The 27,880-nt window shown below is 35.1% G+C and overlaps 1 protein-coding gene across 1 annotated transcript in view; it reads right to left on the reverse strand.

The window, feature by feature from the left end:
• Window positions 1-8,907: 8,907 nt before the first annotated feature.
• The window catches only part of Su(var)3-3 (lysine-specific histone demethylase Su(var)3-3), a 614,721-nt gene continuing 595,748 nt past the window's right edge, over window positions 8,908-27,880 (reverse strand). The window contains exons 12-15 of the mRNA XM_077434676.1: window positions 14,669-14,902; window positions 13,402-13,582; window positions 11,711-11,838; window positions 8,908-9,722 (exon numbers count right to left, since the gene is read on the reverse strand). Of these exons, the coding sequence (XP_077290802.1) occupies window positions 9,589-9,722; window positions 11,711-11,838; window positions 13,402-13,582; window positions 14,669-14,902 (677 nt within the window). The 3' untranslated portion in view covers window positions 8,908-9,588. The remainder of the gene's footprint in view (window positions 9,723-11,710; window positions 11,839-13,401; window positions 13,583-14,668; window positions 14,903-27,880) is intronic.

Raw genomic sequence — 27,880 nt, forward strand, 5'->3', positions numbered from 1 at the left:
GAAACACGTACATACATACGTACATAGTTCAATTTGAATAAAAGATTCGTAAAATATCGCAGTTCGGAATAGCTGCTTTCAGTCCAAAATCAAGCCGGAAAGTCGAAATCACAGATTGTTGAGATCGGAGAGAAACGTTAAAAAAGTGGCGCTGCAATGGACGCCTTGACCATAGACAGAATACACAGCATCAGCCATATAATTTTATATAAACATATTTTTATCACTCATTATATAACTTATCACTCAAAAAAGTATGAAACGTTGTATACTCGGCATAACGAGGAAAGACAAGAAGCGGAATACGTGGGTGAAAAGTATGATTAGGGTAATAGACATAGTAGATAGAGTAGAGATTGAAATGGCAATGGGCGGGCCACGTGGCTAGAAGTGCTAGAATAGTACCCGAGAGAATGCAAAAGGGTAAAAGGGTCTTTCTTTTATGCTGGGAAGATGGGTAAACGAAATTACCAAAATGTGTGGGGTGAGATAGATGACAGTTGCGCAAAACAGAAACGAGTGGAAGTGTGTTGGAGAGTTCTTCATCTATCATTGGATGATGAGTGGCTGTAGATGTTGATTCTGATGATACATATAACGTATTACTCAAGTAAAAGTATATTATGAGAGATAATGAGAGTCTATAATGAAAATTTATAAGATATATTGTGAAAAAGATAAAGTAATAGGCGAGTGGGGGGCGGAAAGTCAAATAAATAAGGCTAGAGGCTAATGAAAAAGGAATAGCTGTCACCAACTCCAATTTTTTTGAATTTTTAATCATGTTTATTATGATAATATTTCACTATCGAAATTTACACAATTTTACACAATTGAAATCTCTATCGGGGGCCAAGCCTCGCAAAATAACAAAGTTTCAAAGCGATCGGAAGAGTTTAGGAAGGAATATCTTGCGAACGAACGAAGTGAAACTAATAAAAACGTTGTAAAAATGAGGATTCCTCTCATACGTTTGGATTTCGTAACTTTCACGCAATATTACAGATCGAATGTATGCTATCAGGCCAATTAATAATTATTTTAATAACACTTCTTGCATAAGTATTTATTGACATAATTTGATGTCAAAACCAATAAAAAATTAATATCTTTATGCAAGCTGCACATATTGCACATTCAGTAGATAATAAAGTCGTCAAATTTTTTATCGTCACCACCATAAAATAATATGGTCGTTTATGGAACAGTAGAAATAAAACGGTTTTGAGTGGTTTTAATGAATTTTACGATTATTACTATGATTTTACCACGCAATCATATAAACGAAACACCTTGAAATATGTACATACAATGACCTTAATGCTTTTACGAATCAGTGATGTGATGTCTAAATACTGATATGATACTCTAAACAGAGTATTTAATTTTCAAAGCTTTCTTAAAATAAGATCTTAAATAGATTTTGATAACTTAAAAAAAGTTGGAGAGGGCGCTTAGGCGCCCCTTAGATCGGGCGCCCTTGGCAACCGCCCCGTTGCAAATGTGTTGCTACGGCACTGCTCTGAATACACATAATGTTATTTCTAATTGTGTTAAAAATGTATACTACTAATAACAGTAATAACCCATTTGTTATTTAATTTAATTTATTTTATTTTATTTATTTAATTTTATATAATTATGAAGCTATGTATGATACAAATCATCATCTTCATTATTTACAACCATTCACCATCCACTGCTGGATTAATGATTCTAGGACATTTCATCGCACGACCATTTCATCGCGGGCACAACTCGCCGATAGATTTCACGCAACTATTATTTTATTATATTACACGGCAATAAAAAATTTAAAGTCCACATTAAACAATATTGTGGATAAAAAATATTTGCATGAAATCTGTCAATGAGTGGAACCCGCGATAAACAGCCACCGCGATGAAATGTCCGGACACGGGATTAAGGCCTCTCCAGCACGCTTCCGTTCGTATCTGATTTGCGCAACTCTCATCCATCTCACTCCACACTTCTACATTCTCTCGAGTACCATTCCAACACTTATTTTAACCCGGTCGATGCCTTATGGTGACTTCACAGCGGAAATCCGTCGATGACATGGACGATCTAATATGCAAAAAAAATATGTAGTACTTATTTTAATTACATTCACAGAATTGATGAAAATATTAAGTATTCTATAAAAAGTCCCAGTACACATTTAGACCCCGCCATTCGACTGAAATTATAGATACAATAATTTCCATCTCAAGCGACATCTTCCCACTCATTTATTAAGGACTTTTCAGATCGCCTCGCCGCCAGGGCTCTTCAACAAGAGAGCACTCGCTTTTAATTTAATACCGTTCCCGACTGTCGCACTCTCTTATCTTTATTCTCCCCCATACTTATTGCAAGAAGTATAACTACGTTATAGGTAGGCATGATATATATGAAAATTAGCGACCGCGACCCACTTCCGGCTCCGGCATCGGCAGAGGATTATCCCGGCGCTTTTGTATGGGGTGGTGAATATGTATGTATGTAAAGGCGTCGATGTGAACTTTAGACTAATTAAGTAATAAGAACTAAGAGGGGTGGCTCGTGATGCCAACTTTCGCAGTAACAACATTAATTGAAGAGTTTGTTGAACATACGCAAACGCGTTCCGGGACGCCCAGGTGAAATTCTGTGAAATTCGACAAATTAAAAAGACTCTGGGCTGGCCAACCTTGAAATTTAAGAAAATTATCACTTCAGTAAGCTGAATACAAGCCTGAGAACTATCATACAACACATATTTAATTTGCATGGGTATGTACGTGTTTTTTCAAACAGAAAAGTTTTTTTTTTGTCGCCTGTACATTTTGATAAAATTAGCATTATTAAATCACTCTGCACCACTGTGAACAAAAATATGTAATGATTTGATAATATTTGAAGAAATTATAAATTAAAATCTTTATAATTGGTGTATTACGTGACTGTTTAAATAGTTTGGTATTTCAAATAATTCAATCTTTTTTAACGATGCAATAGTAATTTAGATGTATTTTTTTTATTATTTTGTAATTTTTTTATGTGCTACTTTTTCAATGCTTTATTGTTTTTTTATGATTGTGTTAAATGTATTTTTGTTTGTATATATACATATATGTTTTGATTTGTCATCTCTAATTTCTATAGTTTTTATTTTGTTTCTTTTCTGTTCAATTTATGACCATTAGCGCATTAGAAAATCCTGTAATGCCTCAATAGTCCAAACTTTAAATAAATAAATAATTTGGCTGAAAATAGAAATTTTTTGAATAAAATACACGTGTTCAATTTAATTGAAATTCGTATGCACATGTGTATGTACCACTAAGTCTGATATTGAAAGAAGTATTAACGAGATGAAACGATGAAATTTATGAATTGTAAAAAGATTTTTAAGCTTTTTTCCTATTAGACTTACATACATCCAGGGCATTCAACTATTTTAATTTTCATAGCGATTGACTTTTTTGTAGTACTTAGAAGTGAAAAATATTAATTTTAAAAGGCAATATTAATAGTTCCTTAATTTTTTTTATAAATGTGTCATAGACGTCCTTTTAATATCAGTATTTATCTATGAATTTAAGAAGATTTTAATTGTGTCAACGTAACGTCATTTTGCAATTCAATCAACTGTAATTATAAATTTCCCACATTTATTGGAAAAACCATTACAGCGATAGTTATTACTAGATTTTGGACATTATTTTCATTCATATTTAAAGGTACATAATAAAAACAGCTTCAAAATTTATGAAAGATATTAAAGTTGGTAAACTTCTTCTTAAAATAATCCAATATTTCCTATTTTAAAAATCCATTCCATATTTCGAAAATATGTCGCACTATTATCCTTTCTCTGAATTAAAAATGTTCGTATTTCAAGTAATAGTTCACGAAACCTCATGAAAATATATCCTTTATGCAATTTACCTTACTATATTGTGAATCAGAAAATCTTTGAGATGAGTCTCAAATTCTTCTAAAAGAATTTTCTTCTCCGAAGCGCTTTTATGTACATACATCGAATAGAATCAATTATTTTTTTATATTCTATTTTAAAATATGGAAACCATTATTATTTTCAAAATTTGAGATCGACCAAATTTTTCTTGGCGATCGACCGGTTTGGGAACTCCCGATGTGCATAAATAATAACAATAAAATAAGATACTACAAATAATAAAAAGAACGATAATGGGTAAAAAAGATAGTGACCACTGGATCAATAGCTACAAGAATAGACCTGTAGATGTATTGTGAACATAATTTATGAACAATAAAAAGCATTTAAAAATCACAAATTTAATTTACATCAGCAAAAATAATAAAAATGACCACTAACACGAAAGCCATGTGAAATGCAAAGGAGGTATGTAAAAATTTAGCGTTGATTTCGACTTACAATGATAAAAACATGCAGTCAAAGATTGCACGTATAATCAAAAATAGCGATATTGGTTTCAAAGCTGTCTAACTCCATACGATGAGTTTCAAATACTATACCTCTTATTACTATTTATTATTTATTATTATTTATATGGGCGTTGGGGATTGCACTATTCTCCTCATCGTCTGGAATAAAAGCTATTATTATTATTATTATTATTATTATTACTAGAGGTAGGATAGCCAAGGGGCCGCTCATTGTTCCATTGTTGTAAATCCTTTGTAAAAAAGGTTCGGCAAAACTTTAACAATGCATTTACAACATTTAAACAATACGCGGCACCTTCTGGGTCCGGGCTTTACTTATTACATACATACATACATATATGCAGGGCTTTTTTTTGAAAAAAAAGGTGCTGGAACTTACTTCTTGTACAGTTTTTTTTATTTTAAAATATTATATTCAAATTATATTATATATAATATTAGTTTGAAGCATAAAAAATGCCGAAAAAAAAGGTGCCGGAACGCCGTTCCACCGCGTTACATGAAAAAAAAAGCCCTGCATATACATATATGAAGTTTCTAAAATCTTTAAATTCTTCAAATAATAGGAAAATGTTAACAAAATACTGTATCTCATTATCATGATATTGTATCTTCGACCTTGTTCACGACGAAAAATATTTACTCATCATTGCTTATTTATTGATCTAATTAACTTCAGAAGCTCGTTTCACTCGGCAGCTTCTTGAACTAAGCTAGCTCCTTACATACACACTTCCTCATCAAGACTTATTACAATCTAGATAATTTCTCACGAGACTGCTCTCTTCCTCTACCGCCACCGCTAAATCATACAATAAGTCATCGCCAGGTGCTAAAACTGTGCCTAGATTCCTACTAAAGTATTGACGAGACTGTAAACGAGAATGATATATTCAACGACGCATTCCTAGGCGTTCGAAAGCATCGCAAACTTTTCGCCCCGCTGCAAACATGCAGCATCCGAACATAACGAAAGCAACGAGGTGGAAAAAATCACTATTCTCGTTAACCGAATCGTGACGCGCGGGGTCGTGGCCTCGAAAAAAAAATCTGGCGGTCGAAAACGAGCGCGTTTGATGACCATTATTATTACTGTTAACACTTTTTTTACCGGTGGGCGACGTCACGCCGATTGTGCGAGCGTGATGATCCGTTTTTCAATTTTTTTTATTATTATTGTATGATTTTACGCCTGTGGGATAGTATTGTTGCGTTTGTTTCACTGTAGCTTTTGATGTTTCGATGATGCTTTGGTAACGTTTTAATTAGCGGAAGAGTTCGTTTGCGAAAGCTTGTAACGCTAGAGCCTGGAATTACTATGATGGATAGACTCAGTGCATGTGCACTTGACTCCAGTGCAAACCGAGTTGTGCATACAAATTGCAACGCATTATGACTCCACCTCAGAAGCGTTACACTGCACCAATCAATCTAATGTGAGCTTAGACTTCAAAGGAGAATTTTGACAGCATCATTAGTTTGAATCATATTTCCGCTTATGTATGTAGGATAATAAATGGAATTACAAAGAGGTTCATATATAATATAAATACATATTTGAACTTGGTTATCGATGAATAATTTATTTCCCTTTTTTAAAAGAAAATTTCGAAATCAAATTTTAAACAATACCTGAATAACTTTTATTTATTTTTTTATTTATTTATGGACATGATATTGTTTTCAATTACTTTTAATGCAATTGAAAACAATATTAGTTCATCGAGTTTGTACTGATGGAATTTTACATACATACTTTTGAAATAAAAATTGCATTAAACGGAATGCATCTAATCATTGTAAAATTTATAAATGGGTTTTTAAGCTCTTTTTCCTACTAAACTAGTATTGTGCCCGTTGATATTTCAAAGGGGGTTTTCGTAAAAAGGAATTGATATATGAATAAAATAAAGTAAATAATGTATAATAACAAACTTCAACAATTTTCATCGTAATCGTAATCGTCACTGAGAATCATTATCCGGAACATCAAATATGTAGAACTACATGTGCTGTAGATTGAAAATAAAAAATAAGCCCGTATAAAAAGTATTCGAATATTTGTAATAACCCTTGATAATTCTAAAATTTAGTTAACAAGAAAAATGATAATATAATTTTATTATAATAACAAGAAAACTAAGTACATATAATAGACAATGATCACTGGATCAGTAGTCATTAGAATATACATATGTACTTTGCATATATATTGATTATCTATTATATAATTTCGAAAGTTTGTATGTAAGTTTTGGTTCGTAGAATCTGTGACGTTAAATTTAATAAAAAAACAAATGAATATACAATTAAATTTAAATGAAATAAAACTATTTAAATAATTTAATAAAATGTTTACTATTAGATTAGCCATGTTTAAGCGGTTTATATTGCAAATACCGAGCGAAGCCGGGTAAAAACACTAGCAATTTATAAACAATAAAATAGTTTTGAAAGGAAGATGAGGGGATGAATAAGAAAAATGAGTCGGGCGAGATGGAAAAATGTTAGTTGCTCAAAACAGAGACGAGTGGAAGCGTTGTCGGAGAGGACTTCATCCAGCAGTGGATGGTGAATGGCTACAAATGATGATGGCGATTATTTTAATTGTAAAATATTACGTTTGAAAAGCAAAATTAAATAAACAAAAGTTTAAACTTACATATTATAATACAAACATATATACCATAGTACTTAAACATTTAATAAAACACATATTTTATTGTATTGAAACAATATCTTGATGCAACTTTCCAAGTAAGTCGAAAAATTGATAGAAGCGAGAAATGCTGCCACCATGCGAATATCTTATAACTTATGCATATTTCAGGAGAGTGTCTGTATGATGAATAAGCATATATTCAGATCGATTTGGTTCGAATTTCTGTAAAGGTTGTCGTCCTCTGGATAGAATACTGTATGAGGGGGTGGGTAGGTAGGCTTCGCCGCAGCATGAAGGAACGTAAAGGGAATTCTTTTACGGCCTCCCGAGTTGGTATTCATCAAAGCTAATTTCTGTGAATAAACTGAAGAATTGCCAGTCGGTCCTCGCGAGTGTCTTTAAGTGGCAACACTGCCAACGTGTTCATCGTCAGAGCGCACGCCATGCCTTCCGGCTCGTTAATTTGTTTAAATAATCATAACCGACAGTCGAGAACTTAACAACATGCCTCGACAAAGATAATATGGAGAGCATCTAATATATGCAATGCCTACTTAAGACTGCGCAGTCTAACTAATGCAGTCACAATTTCGCGCGAAGCTCAAGGATGACTCCTCTAAACTAATGTTGATTATAATAGCTAACGTAGATAACGTCTTGTCAAAAACTTGTTATCAAAATACCAACATAGATATGAATATGTGAAATTATAATTACACTGACGATTCAATGAATTCATAGTCACATGGTATAGTTTTCACTATGGAAATGACTCTTCTCCAACACACTTCCATTCGTCTCTGTTTTGAGCAACTCTCATCCATCTCATCCCACTTTTTTTTTTTAATTTCTTCTACCCATCTGCCCTATGGCCTTTCTTGCACCATTTTACATTCTCTCGGGTACCATTCGAGAACTTCTTCGGTCCATCTATCGTCCGTTCTACTATCTATATGACCCACCCAATGCCATTTCAATATATTTATTCTCACCACTTTTGTCATTGGTCTCATCCAAGTTATCTCTCCTCGTTATGCCAAGTATATTTATTTGGTAATTGGATTATTAGTCACATCACGATCGCCCAAAAGACAATTTTTGCCATGAAAATCGCGAATACGGAATATTTGGCACTCGAGTTCTCGTTAGTATGATAGTTATCGTTACTATGATAGACTTTTCGGCTGCCAGATGTTCCGTTATAGAGATTTTAGTGACTTTTGGGCGAGCGCTTTGTGACCAATAATCACTGAACCATTTATTTGATTGCACTGGTTATTTGTTAGGTTATTATAGTTTTCAATGCCCAAGTTTTGCATCAATACGTCATCACTAGAAAGACACAATGATCGAAGATCTTTTTCTTCAGACACAATAGCTCCTCGTAGGCAAGCAACTATGGACTGTACAATAGATATAGGGCGAAAACACACTGAGTGGTACGTGGAATGTATTTTTTTAGATACTTTAAACATGCGCAAAAAACGCAGCACCCCTAGCTCATATACATGGTACACAGTCTTAAAAATCACCCCCTGGAATGTTTTCGGTGATATTTTATTCTTGATTTATCCTTGCTTGACAGTTGCATGGATATGCATACACGTCCAACCTCCCAAAAATATGCATTCTGCACCCGAACTAGGTTTGGGGAACACCCACAGTTAACGGTCACAGAGGGAAGCCAAGGACACGTGAAGTACCATACCACTCAGTGTGTTTTCGCCCATACAGCATCTGACCAGTCGCCACTGGATATAAGGAAATACTGGGAGTGTATAAATATTATAAGTAAAAAAGGTATTATTAAATTAAATTCCACATAGTATGTAAATACTTTATGTAAAAACCGTTTATTTCGTTAACACTCAAACACATTTAATTAAAAAAATACAAAAAGAAAACACACAAAAAGACATGATACAAAAAGTTAAAATTTATTCTAATTTTAATTATTTTGTATAAATAATTAAAATCGATGTCGAAAAAATGATTATCAATTTCGGACGATTTCCAAACACAGTAGGACTAATAATCTCTATCTACAGAAATATTCGAAATTCTGATTCTAAAAATACTTTCATTTACTATCACGTATGTATGTAAGCAGTAAGCAGTATGGCGCTAATTATTGCTATTTGACATGTAAATCTACTTACGAAATTACGCCGTAATGACGCAACGCCGAATATTAATTAATTAACATAATTATTACGCGAGTACATTTCAGAATACTCTAAAAGGACGCTAACAATAAGACGATTTCGATAAAATTGCACTAATTCATTAATTAGTATTATCGGCTAAGAATAAGCGGCATATAATTTCCATACTAAGAAAATTTTAAAACGTCGAAATAAAAACAAAATTAGCTAAGTTAATTGTGTATGACATTATTTTTTAATTGTTATTATTTTTTTAAATTATTCCTTCGAACTGCTCGGCGCCAGAGTATCGCACGATTCCTGCGACCGAGTGTTGAGGTAACGCTAGGGACGCTTTCCCGTTGGGGATGGGGTGTATGGACACCCTAAAAGCTGATCCGAAATATGACCAGCCTCGCGCAATCCACTCAAGAAAGCACCATGCACGGTTGCAGGGTAATTCCTCATTGTGTGTTCACCTGAAATAATAACAAAAAAATACATGTAAAAAAGAAAAATAATTTGTCACAAATGCTTTTATTATTTTTTCATTACGGCATTACGAGATGCCCCTGAGCGACACCTGCAATGTATATTATAACATAGAGACCAAGTAAGCGGTACTCGTGGACGACTGGTTTACAATCACTGATCGCCTGATCAAGCGTTCGCGCCAAAAAGGCCTCGACGTATTAACAAGCTGTATACAACAGCCAATGAGGTATCGCGACCCATCGACCAATGACCTTTCTGTGCTGAGGGTACACGCTGTCTATAAATACTTAACGGTTTTGTTGCGTGCTTCGTTTGGAACTGGCTGCTCGACGGATCAAGAACAATACACTATCTACCACTACTTACTGCTCCTTTCACTTATATCTAGGAAACCGCTCTACACGTCCACGGTAAAGCATTAAACTTATACATATAAGTTGTAAATTTGAAATCATATTCAAATGCCAAAAAAAGCCAGCAGCATAGCTCGGTCGTTAAGCTTCTGCTTAGCGTCAAGAAGGTGCCGGGTTCAATCCCTGAATGAAAATGAATTTTTCAGAGTATGCTGTTTGTCAGACCTGGATTTGTGACTCCAGGTTGATCGTTTCCTATCAGAGTTTGCCAATTTTCTCTGATTTCATTGTTGAAACGGTTCCCGGAAAAAAAAATTGGCTAAAAATCCTTCCTACCTACTATGTCACCACTATTTGAAGTTTGATTGATGTACAATAAAATTTATGTACAATTCATAGATGTCTCGTTAATTTGCGAGTTTTTCAGTGTCTCGCAATTCAACGACTTGTTATAAAAATGCTGCATTTGTATTTGTAATTGACCAGGAAGGCGCATTGGGATTTACCTGTAAGGCCTTCCTGGTATATATGTAAATAAATAAATAAATAGTGGTAGTTAAATAGTAAAATCGGATGGTTTGCCAATTTTTGATAAGGAGCATTTAAATCGGAAAACTCTAATAAGGAACGATCGACTTGGAGTCACAAATATCCAGATCTGACCAGCAGTACAGCAGAAATACTCGCAATTAATTATTTTCAAACGAGGTGAACCCAGGGCTCGAACTTGAGAGCCTCTCTAGCTATACTACTGGCTATTTTCAACATCAATGTCCAACTGAACATTAAGCTGGAGCGAAAAATGCGAATTCTAGATTTTCATCTATGAACCTAATGGAAAACTTTCGTCATATCAAGGGAACGTTAAATTAAAAAAAATCATTGATTTTTAACAATATCCTGTGCCTCCAAACCAACCGATTTATAAAATAGTAAGAAAATCAAAACTATTCTCAAATAAAAGATACTACATATGTATGTATGTATATGAAAACTACTTTTTCGAAGTTTTGCCTAGATAAATCGATTGGTTGGAGGCACAGGACATTGTTAAAAACCAATGAAATTTTATATCTAACGTTCCCTTGATACGACGAAAGTTTTCCAATAGGTCCATCGATGAATATCTAAAATCCGCGTTTTTCGCTCCAGCCTATACTGTACGTGTTTAGAATCTGTTACAATTATTCAAAGCTCCCGAAAACTTTTCCACCGGCCGAAAAGCTTCACAAGCGCCGGCTCAATACTTCAGAGGTAAAACACAAATTTAACCTACTTTTCAATTTGCGCAACGCACATCGATTAGCGCGGTGTGTGCGTATACGAAAACGTACAAATATTGAATCAAGCCCGCATGGGTGTTTGCGTTTTCGCGAAGCCCGAAAGCGCCATTCCGCGGAGGCGCCATTTTAAACGTTATCAGTCGACATTTGCATATCGGCGTGTGCGCGCTTTAATCCGGAACCAATTACAAAAACCAATATGTCCCGTCGCTTTATCGGCGAAAGGGCTGTCACCCGCGCTGCTCTGCGGGCAGATTAACGCGAGATGCGATAGCGCACGCAAACACACACACACACTTGCAAAAACCAAATTTGCCCTTTTGATTTTTAGCTTACCTGCGAAAAATAGGGTTGGAGGCCCTCCTCCTAAGCTCACAGGAGCAGCCAGCAAGTCGTAGTCCGTGCCGGAAGAGCCGACGGCAACGAAAGAATAAGATCCTCTTGCGTAAGGATCAGCTCTCCATCTATAAATAAAAAAAGTTTTTTTAAAAACAAACCTCTTTTTTAGTTTTGTATATAATATTAAGATATATGAATTATTATTTTGAATAAAAATACCAATAATTTTATTTTACTACCGCCATCTATGTATAAAACTAAAGACTACATAGACGTCACCCAGATTTCGAATTTGCAAACTTCAAACATATTTTATCTCTATCCTAATGGCGGAGGATCCATTTACTTAGATTGATGACCAAAATGAGTAATATGGCAAAGTATGAAAACGATCGGATAAGAGGCAAATTTTTTCCTAAATTGTAATCTAAGTGAAACGTAAAGGAGATTTGTAAAAATCATATATAGGTACATTTAATTTTTTTTATTTTACATAGATATAAATCAGGAAAGCCTAACAGGTAGACCCCAATGCGCCTTCCTAGACAATTAATTACAAACATTGCAGCATTTTTATTACCTATACATAAATCGCTGTATTTCGAGAGGCAGAAGTTAACAATTAATTGAATTAATAAATCAATCCATAGAGACATCTATGGATTTAGACTGTAAATGAATTTTTACATATTGTACATAAATCAAATTCAGATATTTGTGACTGATTGTAGGATGTAGGATGATTTTTGCCAATTTGATGGCGGTTTTCCAGTTTCAACAAAATGAAATCAGATAAATTGGCAAAAATCTGATAAGAAACGATCGACTTGGAGTCACAAATATCCAAGTCTGACTAGCAGTATTAAAGATTAGCCCGGGATCAAACCCGCTAACCTCTCGATGCTAAACATAAATGCAACCACCGAGCAATACTGCTGGCTATGTATGTCAATATATCATAAGATAAGGCCGTACCAATTATTTTGGCGCCCTTGGCAAATATCAAATAAGCGCCCCTTTATGTTTTTTTTAATAGCTATTATGAAAATTATTTATTCTATTAAAATTACGTTATACAAAATTAAGCTTTTTTTAAAACAATAAAAATATAAAACATAAATTTATATAAAAATATACATATATATTTATTAGTAGTACTACTTTAGCTATTCATACTTAAAACTGAAATAAAAACACGCATCTATAGTTTTTCTCGATTTTAAATTAGCACACTCATGAATGATATCGTGAAATTTTAAAGCACTCACTAATTTTTGTTCTATTGACAAAAGAAAATCAGAAGAAATTTTTACCCCGAATTAATATGATTTATATAAATGTTGATAACATTAAAGGACGGTCGGCTGGCGGCTGAACTCTTGAACTCTGCATACATATGTAGGTAAGTTAATGGAACTATCCAACGTTCTAGTCTAATCCAGATGTTAATATTTCGAATATGTAGCAATTATGTCGTAAAATATGAATGATTATAAAATCCAGATTGACTACACTACACTACCTGTCAAAATCATAATCCACTTTTGCTTCCTATTCCTTCACTTAAGATTAAAATCTTTCCTAAGACAACTTCACAACATACCAAAACCAATCCATGAAAAGTTAAGTCATCTGAAAATTAGTTGACGTTTATCTAATAATCGTTTGAACCATTACAATTGAATTACCTTGTGACTACACACTCCTTAGGTTGAGGAACGATATGACCAAATATTCCTTTCAAAACTGCAATGCATCTTCCGACAATGACGTCATCAGTGACGTTTTCCATAATAGCTGCTGCTTCTCCTGCCACGAGTGCCAGAAGAACTGGAGCAGAGTACAGGTTCCAAAACAGAAACAGTTCCCCTGAAAAATAAGAAGAAAATTAGAGATTCACCAACACCTCCACGCAAATATTCTTCATCGAAAGAGAAACAATCCCCACCACTATTTAATCAATTTAAAAGCAACCCATTGATAGAGAAATCGGTTTGATTGCTAGCCTCAGATAAGTAAACATCATAAAGTACCATGTATTATATATCAATGTATACCGCAAATGTCTGATATTTTCCTTTTTATTTTTTATATTTTATTTCAACCGAACGGGTACACTCACCTTTACAGATTGCTCCAAAGCGACAAGTGTAGTAATACAGATACAATACAATAAATACAATCAATACAAGCATTTATACAATGCAAATTCAAACAAACCTCATCCACAGTGACATTGGAAACTGACAGTTGACAATGACATGGAGAAATTTTTGCAGCATTTTATTATACAAGTGGACGAACCTCAAGAAGCCGAATAACTTGAGATTAGCAAGAGAGATAGGAAAGGAGATACCAATTTACAGGAACCGTTTAAATGAAAATCAGAAAAATTGGCAAACTCTGACAGGAAACGGCTAAACAGTTACTAGTGGGACGCGAACTGTGACCACTGTGTGTCGAAATCATAGTCCACGCTGCTGGTTTTAATTTAAATACGTGACTTACATGTATTAAAGAATCTTTCCCAAGCAAATACCACAAATTCACGTCAGTACTGAAAATATCTATTTGCTCAAATTTATTTTAACGGACATTCAAGTTGAAATGACGCGCACGTTTTGTCAGTAAATTCAACGCTCAACATAAAACAAAGCGTGAGAGAGAACCAAAACTAATTGAAATCCATATTGTATTCAATCCCATCGCTTTATGATCGACCCTCGCATGGAATGTTTCAAGCGAGCTTTGAACCCCCTCGAGGGGTATTATATTCAAATGCGGTCCGAACCCGACTTATTTTTCATTCGTTCCCGGACTCGAAATTATGCTAATGGGGTCTCCCGAACGTTCACACATCTCCGAACGTGAGTTATTATAGAATTCCAATTACCGAAAAATTAATAATAAATGCAAAAAATATTCAAATTCAACGCGCGCAGGTAAATTGGTTACCTCTGCTCGCAGTTGTGGTACCGACGTGTCCGAACAGATTAGCATTCGGATCCCAGAACACCTTGTCGAAGCACAGCACAACCTTGTTGAGGTTCCCATATCCCAGACGATGGATGGCTGCTGTTTTCCAATCGGGCAAAGGTGGCTGAAACTGCACACAGTTTTGCTGAGCGGCATTCGGGGTCGTGGATATCTTCAGCACACCCAGAGGAAGAGTGCATAGTACGACATCGCCTAGAAATACAAAAGGAATCTATTAGTTTATATCAGAGACTCAAAATAAAATAAAAACAATACATACAATAAAACTAATTACAAAAATTTCTAAAATACATCAATTGTGTTGGAGATGTGTTTCAAAGAGTAGTCGGCATAAAAATTAAAGATTAATATTGTGGATGAAAAATATTTGTATGAAATCTCACCGAGTTGTCCCCGCAATAAAAAGCCACAGCGATAAAATTATCATGTGATGAAATGTCCGGAAACGATTTTAGATTGGATACACCTTAGGTCATCGTCAGGATGCAAATTTTGCTTTTATTATGGTTATAGTTAAAAAAATCTTCATGAAATTAATAAATACATATACTTGAAAACGTCTGGAGGCGAGAAGAATAAGAGGCGACTTAATCGAAGACTTTAAAATAATAAATAATCATTATAATTGGCATATGTCCAAAAAAACATTCATCTCAGGTCACACTCTCAGACTCCAAATACAAAAAAATCTAATAAATTGATCAGAGTTTCCTTCTATTCAAACAGAGTGGTTACAGTTTGGAATAGTCTAACCAACAATGTAGTCAATTCAAAAAACCGTAATATTTTTAAAAACAAACCCTTTTTTTTTTTTAATTTAAAGGATTTTTTTCATTCTTCTTTTCAATATAAACTATCCTAATCTGGTTGAGTAGTTGTTGAGCAACGCCAGTAGTTGATTCTACCAATTATAAATGTTAATGATTATTATTTTGTATGATTTTATGATTATAATTTCCGACATTTTAAAAATCCTTTCTTTTAACAATCTTTCTGTCAGGCGACGACATACTGATGCTATATTCTTCTTTAAGCTCATAAATGGTTTCCTTGATTGTTCTGATTTACTGAATAAGGTTAATTTCAGAATCCCAGTTCGGTACTCTAGACGCGTTGCACTCTTTTCACTTGATCCTTTCAATACTAATTCCCAAAAATATTTTTATCTGCAGCGCGTTTATCGTATGTTTAACGGAGAGCTGAATGAGGTTGATCTATTTGGTATTTCCCTACATCAATTCAGGTCTAACATCAAGAGAATCTTGACCAATTGATTCATTTCTTCTCCTATTCTATTTTTCCAATACTTCCAATATTTTTATACTTTAGTTTAGTTATGTATTGTGCTATTTAATCATATTATAGCTTTCATTCTTTTCCTTTTCATTTGTTTATTTTGTATTTACCTTTTTCATTTGTTTTATATTTGTAAATTTCAATTTCTTCTTATATTCTATTTTATAACCTTTTCCAAATATTTTAATACTAAAGTTTAATTATGCAATGTTCTACATATTTTATCATGCTTTTATTCTTTACTTTTTAATTTGTTTTCCTTATATTTATCTTTTTCATTTTTGTAAAAATCTATTATTGCACTCGGATGTTACATATATTATTTATTTACTATTTGTTTTTTTATACATATCTATGTACATCCTGTCTGTTGATTTTTCAATTAATAAAATAAAAATAAAATAAAATAAAATAATGATGTTATGTTATTATTATTATTATTATGATGTTATGTTATGTTGTTATGATGATGGTATGTTATGTTATATTATATTATTATTATGTTGTTATAATTGAATGAGTGGCCACAGCGACGCGTCGGAGCTCTCTGTAATGTCACTGTGGCTAATATGTTAAAAATAAAATAAAATAAATAACTAAAGTCGTTTAACACTGTTCACGGAGACTTTTACAGCCTCGTAACAATCATTTTAGCTGAAATACCGTTACCTTATATGCGATCTTCAATTCCAAGACGGTGAGTTTCAACCTCAATCGAAACCCCTATAAACCGAACGAGTCATCGAATGAGTAAGAAATGGCACTCTTGGCAATGAATTTATTTAACTTAGCCGAAGGAGTAAGCTTCGTAAATCAAAACGCAAGAGGAATTAATCGTTTCGCGAACCGCGTCGTAAAACGGGCCAAGTGACAACGCCCCGGTTATAGCGCAAATATGGCGGCGATTTATATCGACGACTCGTACATCAGCGCGGTCGTAAATCGCTTGATTTATGCTCGTTATATCCGCGAGAGCTCGCAATAGAAGGGGCGGAGGGGTGGGGGAGAATTCTCCGCTTTTATTGGCCGCTAAAGCATTAAAATTTGACATTAATTGCCCGAAAGGGTCACCGCAATGTAAACGCTTCGAATGAAATACGCATTAATAATGTATTCGCGTGAGCGCGTTTACGGTATGTATGTATTCCCGTAATGGCGGCGAAAAATGACGTAAAACGGGGTCGCGCCATTTTTTTTTAATTTTAATTTTTGAACGAAAAAGACGCTCTTCGTACGTATCGGAACGAGTTATGGCTGCGGGAGCGTATTGCGGACTTTGAATAGGGCGGAGCATATATTTTATAGCGAATGGATTCCATTTTTTCGTACATTATATGTATGTATGTAGAAAGGGATATTAAGATTTTAGATATGATAAGATAAAACTTCACCTGAATGAATTTATAATGCAATTTTAAACTTAGCTCCACCGCGGACAAACACATTTAATGAAGTGGATTTTCTACAAAAAGCATCTCATGCACGCTCAGTTGAACCACTTTTGTTAATAGGATTGTATAGGAGCTGACCTCTTTTCTACCTACGTACATACATACATGCTTACGATAAAAGATCAAATTGCTTAATCTTGTCAAAACGAGTTAATAATGGCTAGCTGCGCAACTATGCTATTAGCTTAAGGACATAATGGAATGCAGGAATGGATGCACTCAAGTTGATAGGATGAATTTTCTTTCCCTAATATACACACACGAATATTTAATATTTTATTTCAATCGAACATGTACACTCGCCTTTACAGATCGCTCCAAAGCGCCGAGTGTACTAATCCAGATACAATACATAAATACAATCAATACAAGCATCTTATACGATGAGAATTAATACAAACGTAATCCACAGTGACATCTATGGAGAAATTTTTGCAAAATTTTATTATACAAATCGTCGAACCTCAAGACGCCGAATAGCTTGAGATTAGCAAGAGAGATTGGAACGGAGATGCCAATTTACATGAACTGTTTCAATGAAAATCAGAAAAATTGGTAAACTCTGATAGGAAACGATCGAGTGTCTGGCTGACAGCTACTCTTGGGAATCGAACCGTGACCACTCTGCTTGAAAGCATCATATGCTAACCACTAGTCCACGCTGGTGGATTATGGCTGTAAGTGTATGTGAAAATATACACATACAAACTTCGGTGTTGAATCACTAGCATGGAGACACGTAGAGAAACTTTAGCATGGAGAGGTCTCAATGAAGTTGAAAAGGCATATTTAAAAGATAGGTTGAAGAATTTAAATTAGAAAGACTTCGGTATCAATAAGTCAAAATCGATGAAAAATTCTAAATAGTCCAAGAAATGATATTCCTCATATGAAGTCAAATATTTGTTTTTTACTATATATATATGTATATTTCTACCAAGGGTCGCCTTGGTTGATATGTACATTTCTTTAATATCTTACCGAAACAGGGGTTTAGTTAACATTCAGGTAAGTTAATGTCTCCATGAAGCTAGAAGAGTTTAACCATTAACGAACTCATTAAAATTTACATCGGAATCTTGTGTCAAATTGAAGCGATGCCAATTCGCCATCAATACGGGTCTTTCTACCGTCTTTTCACAAGTCAAGAGGCTAAACAGTTATAGCAACTACATTTTTCACACTTATTTATTTAATTATAAACAATCAGATGAATGGTGATTCAAGTGTTATTCTCAGTGGTGTAGTCGGGCCAGGTCACTGCCCTGGCACTTTGATTGATATGAAAATTGTTTTTCGAATACAATTAAAAAATATTTTGGATAATACGTCATATAAAACTTTGTATACCAAATATTGCGAGCAGACTCCCATTGTAACATTTGGTGACCACAACCGAATTGTAATCTGAGCATGTTCAAAGCTTAAAAGAAAACTTAAAAAACGTTTTGATGAAACTCATAGGCTTTTTTTTATCTACAACCACCCAAAATTTCAAAAGAAAATATTTTTTGAACAATTGACCATACGCACTTGAGGATAGATAAAATAAGGGAAGCTTAAAAAGATAGTCATCTCTAAATTCACATGCTAAAATTTGATTATTTGACATTATACATAGGAATATGGTTTTACCATTGCTAAAAACAAATGTTGCTGATGACACACAAACACGGGTTTGCAAAATCAAAGATGTTGAAGAGGATACAGTTTGGATATTTTTATAAAATATAAAAAAAACATCATAATTTCAACAAGAATATTTGTTAATTAGCATTTGATTTCTTTTATAAATATTTGAACTACCAATATTAGGATACATATTTTGTAAGTATCGAAAAAACTGGGGGGGGGTTCGTAAAAATTAAACACCGCCCTGGTTCTTTTTTATTTAGCACTACACCACTGGTAATTCTGTATTAAGTTAGATATTGCATACTTAAGGTAGTCATCGGGAGTGACAAGCAATCAATTGTACAATTTATAGTCCAGTAACGAGTAGTAGGTATCATATGTACGTCTTTAAAGGTTTCAGAATATTATTAAACAATGAACAAGACAGTTCAACTTTATTACGGTCAATTGAAAATCTATATAGAATCTATTATTCAAGTTGGCTTTAAAGTGGATGGTCTTAAAATCGTCCTCCTGGCAAGAGATCGGTTAAACAGCCATGAGTCTGGTAGTAGTGGGGTGTCCAAGATTGTCAGGCCGGTCCGGTCCTCGTCACCTCGCCGGCCGGGTCCCGTCTCGGGCCCCATTAATCACGGGGGACCCCCGAGGCCCTCTCCTCCGCGTCCAACCCTTTTCATCCCCTTCTTTTATTTTCAATTGCGCCTGACACCGACCGGCCCATTATTTTTTTTATACTCCTCCTTCGGCCCCTCTATCTCACCATCTCTCTCGCTCGCGCCACCTTTGTTTTGTTTACGGATAAACGATAGCGGTTATAAAGCGATTTGATCCCATTTTGTAGCACGTTTTAAATTGGGCCCGCGCCGACCTCGTTAGCGGACCCCCTCTATCCTTTGGCCCGTCGAAAAAAAGGTTGCCGACCGATGGTTTGTTTACGGCGCGAAAGCGATGTCAGTTTAAGTGTTGCTTCGATTATTATTAATTGATTAATATAAACGAGTCCACTTATGCTTATTACGAACAGGATACAGGATGGCGCAGCCGGCGTTACCATATTAAGAAGCACTCTCGTACATGCAAAGATGTACATATGTACATCCATACACATATGTATGTAGTATCTGCAATAGGGCTGACATACGTCTCGGGACATGTCCCGGTTTTGAGGTCTGTGTCCCAGTGTTCCTGTCCGAGATTCATTTTTTCCGGTCGATTTAAAATTCACGCACATTAAAAAAATATTTTCCGATAATATTATACACTAGTGGTTTTACCCGGCTTCGCTCGGTATTTGTAATATAAACCACTTAAACATGACTAATCTAATAGTAAACATTTTATTAAATTTATTGTAATATTTTTATTTTATATAAATTTATTTGAATACTCATTTGTTTTTTTATTATTAATTGACTGTCACGAACAAACAAACATAAATACTGTCTCTTTTTAAATTATATGTATACCAGAATCCGGTGCCTGCGTCCCCGGAGCCTGCGCCCCCGGAGCCTTAGCCCCCTAGAGCTTCGCCCCCAGCGAAGTAAAATAAATAAAATAAAATAAATGGGTATACCTCTATAAAATAAATAAAGAAATATAAAATTTCATCTTCTGTACGAGTGATAGATATTATCTAAATACTTGTAGAATCCACCTCAAATAAACCGTGGAAAGTATGCTATTGATCTGCAATTCGTTTAATATAGAATTAATCGACCATAAATGATAAAATATCTATTAAGTAACTATTAAGATAAAAGTAAAATAAATCACTATGAATACACTCGTTTTTCTCAACGCTTAAGCATATCCTATAATCTCCATTCTACAATAATTACACGAGAACATCCTATAATGTGATAATGAAGGTCCAACATCCTGAAAGCACTGAAAGGTCTAAAAATAAAAATTGATCAGTCATTATGTAAACAAGCTTATAAAACACGAAACAAAATCACAAAATGGGTCAGCCGGTGATTGCTTTTAATTGACGAGACGCTTTCGAGAGCTTACCACTTTTCTCCGATTCACCCTTTGAAGTTTCATTACGCCCTCTTGCCCACTTTCTTTTACTTTTCAGAGAGCTTTCTCTTTTAAACTGTCATTTTCAGGCGAGGAAAACCCACCCCACTCGACCCTACCCACGAATTCTCCGATTGCCTTAACACCCCCATCCTCTCCCGCCCTGTCCAAACCCATCCCAGCATCTTCTGTCTTATAAAAAGGCCTTGTTCAATAAATCCTTCAATCCTATCCTGAAGGCAAAAGCGCGTATAAGCACAAAAATGTGCTCAAAGTGAGAATTCGGTACGCGTGCGGACTTAACCCCCTAACTGTCCCAAATTCACAACGTACAGCCTCAGTCAAAGATAGGTCAACCAATTTTGAACATCCATACAAGCTACAGAAGTGATATCTCACACGTACTCCGAACTTCGGAATCTTTAATCTAACTCGTACTCTGTACATGTACATATGCTATAAATTTGGACATTCGATGCTCACATATTTGGCATCTAAGCATTGTTTGTTATAAAATGATTAAATTTAAACCGTAGAAAATAATTTTACTACATGCAATCCAAGAAAGTTCAGGACACCTTTATAAAGATTTTAATAATTTGGCCGTCATTTATTTTGAACAGTTTCTGAAGAGATATATGTACCTAACTTTTGATACGAATAATTTAAAGAAAGTGTTTGTAGTCTTGATATGCCCCGATTAACCGGAATTTTAATAATAATCAAACTCAAAACCGATTACAAGACTCGCCCAAGACAATTCTTAGAATAGAAGGCGACAGTATAGTAAATTCACATTAATTGGAACCATCAGTTTATTTTCGAAACAAGAATATATTTATTAGAATATGACCAATTACGCAATTGCTTATTTAAGACAGATTCAAAAGAAAAATCAAGAATAGAAAGTGTTCTAGATCTGATATGATATGTTCCAATTAAAGAATCTGTAAACAATTAAGTATTATTTCGAAGAAACATCAATTCATCTTGAATTCTGAATCTTCAATCATGGGCTTTGTAACATTTCTCTAACTTAATTGGATTTGGATCTTGTTTTTCCAAAAAGAACTAAACTAGTCATTTCTGACATCAGCGACTAAATCATTATTTTTTCAATGTAAAAATTTTTGCAGCATTTTATTATACAAATTGCCGAACCTCAACACGCTGAATAACTTGAGATTTGCAAGAGAGAAAAAAATGACAAACTGATAGGAAACCATCGACCTGGGGTCACAAACAAAGGTCTGTTCACTAGTAGGAATCGAACCGTGACCACTCCGCTCGCAAGCATAATATGCTAACTGCTAGTCCACGCTGCTAGTTTATGGTTGTATGTGTATATGAAAATGCTTACTGAAGTACAATTTACATTGTAAAAAGGCAAATACGATCAACATCCACAGAGAAATCTATGGAGAAATTTGCAGTATTTATAAAACCAGCGAAACGTCGAGATGCTGGATAACTCAAATTTTGCGAGAAAGATAGGGATGGGAATGCCAATCTACATGAATCGTTTCAATGAAAATCAGATAAATTGACAAACTCGGATAGGAAACGATCGACCTGGAGTCCCAAACCAAGATCTGGCTAGCAGCTACTAGTGGGAATCGAACCGTGATCACTCTGCTCGAAAGCATAATATGCTAACCATTGCTGGTAGTACAATAAAATATTTAATTTATATTAGGAAAAATTATTTCAAACCCTAAAAAAATAAACTTTACTGCAGAATTGAATCATTCTTACATAAAATGAAATAAATATGTAAACATCCGATAAAAAAGGCTAACCTATTATTGCGTAGCGGTGGGTGGAGGATCCAAATAAAAGGCCAAAGTCGCTTCACAGCATTTATTGGGTGATTAAGAAGATCCACGCACTGCCAGTACTCCGTCCAGAATACCTTCATATGGCCTAAGTACCTGCTTATAAAGGGCAGGTCGCTCACTGCATCTCCCTCGACGCGTTTGTTTACCTATCATTATAGTCACGTACCAGATATGCAGTCCCACGGTCTCACGCTGTCAGTTCTGAGAACTCTAGCGGGCAGCGACCGAATGCCGTTACCGGCCACTAAGTCCATTCAGGCGTCTCCATTGTTAGCCGACAGCACTTAAGCCTGGAGATAATCCTCGAAAACCAATTATATCGGCGGCTCCTTTAAGCATATGCTCCACTATTTTAGATTTGCGAGATAATTCACTAAGATTGTTAAGGGGGAGGAGTGGGAGGGGGGTTGATGTGAATTTGAATAGGACGACTTTCCCATCGTTCTATTTTAGTTTCATGCTATGTTTCAGAGTTGCAAATTATCATGACGATGACGTCACATATACCACAAAGAAGTTCAATGATCAAGGTCAACCAATCTTGAGGTACTATAATAAAATAAAAAAATAAAATACACACACACATCACATTCTGCTGAATTCGGAACCGATTCGATTTAATTTGTATACTCGATTATGACACTGTTACGAAGATTATCGTCGAGCGGTTGAACTTGGCCCGGTGTTGCATAGATTCGAGAGCATGACTCACGCGAACCGCTTATTACGGCCGCACTCTACCTACTTACTCTCTATAAGGAATAATATCGAAATTATACGGTCTCGCGAGGCGGAAAGATCGGATTCGTGAAAAATTATCGGTGATTTATGGGTCGCTTTCGGGTCTCATCGCAATGTAACGCCGCAAACGACCCGTAACGATAGACCTGCTGCTAGCTGCGAACCCGCCCGTGCGATTCGTTATTCGTTAACGCCGAGCACATTTTCCCGGGAAGATCTGCGATGGGAGTGTGGATAATTTGACTTGATGTGACAGACCCAATTCCGCAAAGTGGGGGGGTGTATAAAACCGGCGCGGTGCACCTTTCGATCTGAATCTACACCGGGTAGACCTCGTTATCCATTTACTCAAACAATAGGTACACTATCGATAATACAGATCAATTTTTGCATATATACAATATAGAATTTAGTTAGTTCGCCTCGGCACATTGAGAAATAAACATGGTTCAAAGCACAGAATGAGTCTCATTGACTACCTGTACCGCGTTTCCCTTCATGAATTGTATTTGTATGCAGGCCCGACGAGAGGGGGGGGGGGGGAATGGGTATGCAAATAGCCCGGGGCCCCCGCAAATAAATATGTACATTTTTAGCAAAAGTATAAAAGCATTATTTGGCCTTCATACTCTTAGGGTTTTTTGGACACTAAGCTAAATGGTATAACTATTTTCGAGTAAGGGATTTTATCTACGTATAGCATAATAAAATTTAGGGAATGATCCATTCTGGTGTTCAGAATGGTCAGTTCCCTCGTCACAATTCCATTGGATCCGTATTGTTGAAGCGCGTGGAATCAATGGTCGACTTGGGTATCACTTTTGATCCTCAATTCACCTTTCACAACCACATCAAGACAATCGCTGACGTTTCCTTTCGTCGACTTGGATTTGTCTTGAGATATGCTAGATTATTCTCCAACCCCTTGTCTTCTCGCTTGCTTTTCAACTCGCTTGTTAAAAGTAAGCTAGAGTATAATGCAATTGTGTGGAATCCGCATTAAGCAAACTACTCTCTTTATTATAGAAAAAGTGCAAAAAGCATTTCTTCGTTTTCTTTATAAGAAAGAGTATGGGTACTACCCATATCTCTATCCTACTCCTTTCCTTTTGGGCATGCTTGGGTATAATTCCCTTGAACTTCGGAGAAACTTCTCGTTAATTCGTTTCGTTCTCCAGCTATTGCGTGGTAATACGTCATGCCCGTTGTTGCTGGAACAGTTGGGACTTTATGTCCCTGATAATTATGTGCGTGGTAGACATCATCATTTGATGGTTGTACCTGCTGCTCGCACAGTTCTTTTTCGAATGGCTCCTATTCCGAGAGCTATTCGACTTCTCAATGAAATCGTTGCTGCTGTCCCTGAATGTGATATTTTCCACCTTGGGGAGCGTAGATTATCGGATATTATTTTAACATATTTATCTGGTAACCTGCGCTCATCATTACTTTCTTAATTTGAATGTGATTAATGAGTGGAATCTTAATCCACTCTCTTCCATTTGGGCCTCGCTGTGATTTTATTTTTATTTATATTTTGTTTTATTTTATTTTACTTTTTCTTACTCCTTTGTATATTTTTATATACTATTTTAATTTTGTTCAGTGTAAACAAAGAATGGGATTTATGGATTTTATTTTTGATTTTAACACTTTTGTTATTTTTTTTTCTCTCTGAATGATGTATTATTTTCCTTTTGTTACTTTTTTTTTATTATTTTATTTTACCATGTTTTCTGCTTTTGCTTTTTTCCTTTATTTACAGTTTACTTGTTTTTATATCATGTTTTTATATCTTTTTCAAATGTAGGCCATTGTGGCGCATTAGGTTCTTCCTGTAATGCCACAATGGTCCAAAACTATTAAATAAATAAATAAATAAATACAATATCCTAAACAAATTAGTAAAATAACCCTTTGGCCGATTCAAGCAGGTAACAAGCGGACAGTTAAAAGTATGAGATTAGTGCATTTTTACATTGATAATAAATATAAAATCTTTCACATTTACGTATTTGCAAATTGGCTATGAAACTTTAAGTTAAATAAGCTGGCAGAGCGAGCGCGACGGAACGAGATATGGTGCGAGTTCTGGTGGGGACGTAGTCGTCGACGATAGAGGAGTGAGAAGCGTGCGCGCAGTCGGACGTGTTTTGCATATTGATACAAACTACAAACACTTTCTTGCATCGGGTAACTAGTATATTTATAAAACTATTAGTTGCCACCAGGGCCGACGAGAAAGGGGGGAGGGGAACCGGGGCCCAGACTACTCGAGGGGCCCGTGTCGGAAATCGTACCTGTTATACCATATTTTCTTATTCAATTATTTTAAAAAATAACAACCAACATATAGATATTTTTCTAATGGTTTGATAAATTTTCGGCATATTAAATATATATATAAATATAAGATTTTTTGTAAAAATTTGTAATTGGGCCCGGAATTATTTTTCCTAGGGTCCGGAAAAATATATAAACATATTCCTCTCGGCGGCCCTGGTTGCCACACTTGAGAAAATCACACATGTAGTTAATTTTTCTTAAAATGAAATGAAAATTGTGTCATTCTATAAATGCATGTACACTTTTCGACACAACTTTTTATCATATATGGATTTAATAGAAGGGTTTTACGTGAATATGTCATGTACCCAATAAATAAGTCATTTCCATTAGTACTACCAATGCCTTTAGATAGACCTGCATACATACATATCCATAAATGGATTGAGAAAAATCATTACATAGCAAGCAGAAATGAAAAACAATATAGTAGTTGAGCTGCCACCAGATGGTCAACCTGTGCAGAGACGAATTCTATGCAAGCGCTTTAAATACAACAAACACCAAAGTTCACCTCAACCCTTCAAGCACCTGTCACTGTCTTAATTGCGTGATTGATGTGTGTGAATAATATGTGGACATCAATCGCAAGCATATGGTCAATCGGTGTCAGCTACCGGGGCCGGATAATAAACCGTGAAATCTCTCAGAGAAACAATTACCGGACAATCTGGTCTATGGACGACCGCGCGCGTGTGCAAATTACAATTTACAGCATGCAAATACCCGATTGATTGATCACCACCGATGGGGTGGCTCTGGAGCCGGCGCAAAAACACTTTGAGAACCACCGGTGTGCTATTTTTTCGTAATATTTTAATTAAACCGCCAAATTGGAGCCGAACGATGCTGCGCTACCATCGTCAGGTGTTAATCGGTAATTATCGATTTAAACCTGTACGTGTTTCGAGGCGCCGACTTTTGTCGGCTCTTACGAAAAATAAATAAATAATAATGATTAATAAATAAATTAGAATCTAGAATCGAATTTGTTTATGCGTGGTGTGTTTTCGAGAATGTGTTTTGTATATTGTATTTATTTATCGATTCGAATTATTCGATTTCGTTGCTTGCGATCCAGTTCGCACGATTTGCGTACACCTACAGGATTGTCTGTTTTTGGATGTTGATTATTATTTTTTGAATTTTAAATTATCGTCTTAATGAATTGTGGCGCCTGGCGATTCTGTCTCTGTAGACAGATTGTTGATGTATTTATTAATTTTTTTGTTGTTTCTCAAATAATATATGTGATTCGATTTGAATTTTAGATATTTTCTATTAAATCACAGCTGACGTAGTACAAACATTTTTTGAATTTTATAATTAAAATATTCACGTAAAATGTAGCTTTAATTAATTCTTCATTTGTTGATTTAATCTACAAATGAATTTATTTTTTATTTCACTAATTAATATAATATTATGCGGTATTCGTGACGAGCCGGAATGTGAAATTACCGAAAACGCAAATATCGGAAGGCAAAGATCGAAAATCGAAAGATCAAAAAAAAAGGGTGCATGTTAAACGGTAGATACACACGTAAATACTCACTTAATTTGCGCGAGCAGGATACAACAGGAACAAGAGAAACAGGCTTTTCCTCCCGTATTCGCACACATTAATCACACCCTTTTTTTTGATCTTTCGATTTTCGATCTTTGCCTTCCAATATTTGCGTTTTCGGTAATTTCACATTCCGGCCCGTGAGGTAGACACAATATTATGTAATGTACCGTTCTAATGGTGAGTTTGAGTTTGAGATAAATTTAAATTTCATTATAAAAAAATAAAAGTAGTATGTCCTAAGGTTGTGCCCGTTGATATTTCAACGGGTGGT

The sequence above is a fragment of the Arctopsyche grandis genome, chromosome 7 (assembly GCF_051622035.1).
Source record: "Arctopsyche grandis isolate Sample6627 chromosome 7, ASM5162203v2, whole genome shotgun sequence".
In the NCBI taxonomy this organism is placed as follows: domain Eukaryota; kingdom Metazoa; phylum Arthropoda; class Insecta; order Trichoptera; family Hydropsychidae; genus Arctopsyche; species Arctopsyche grandis.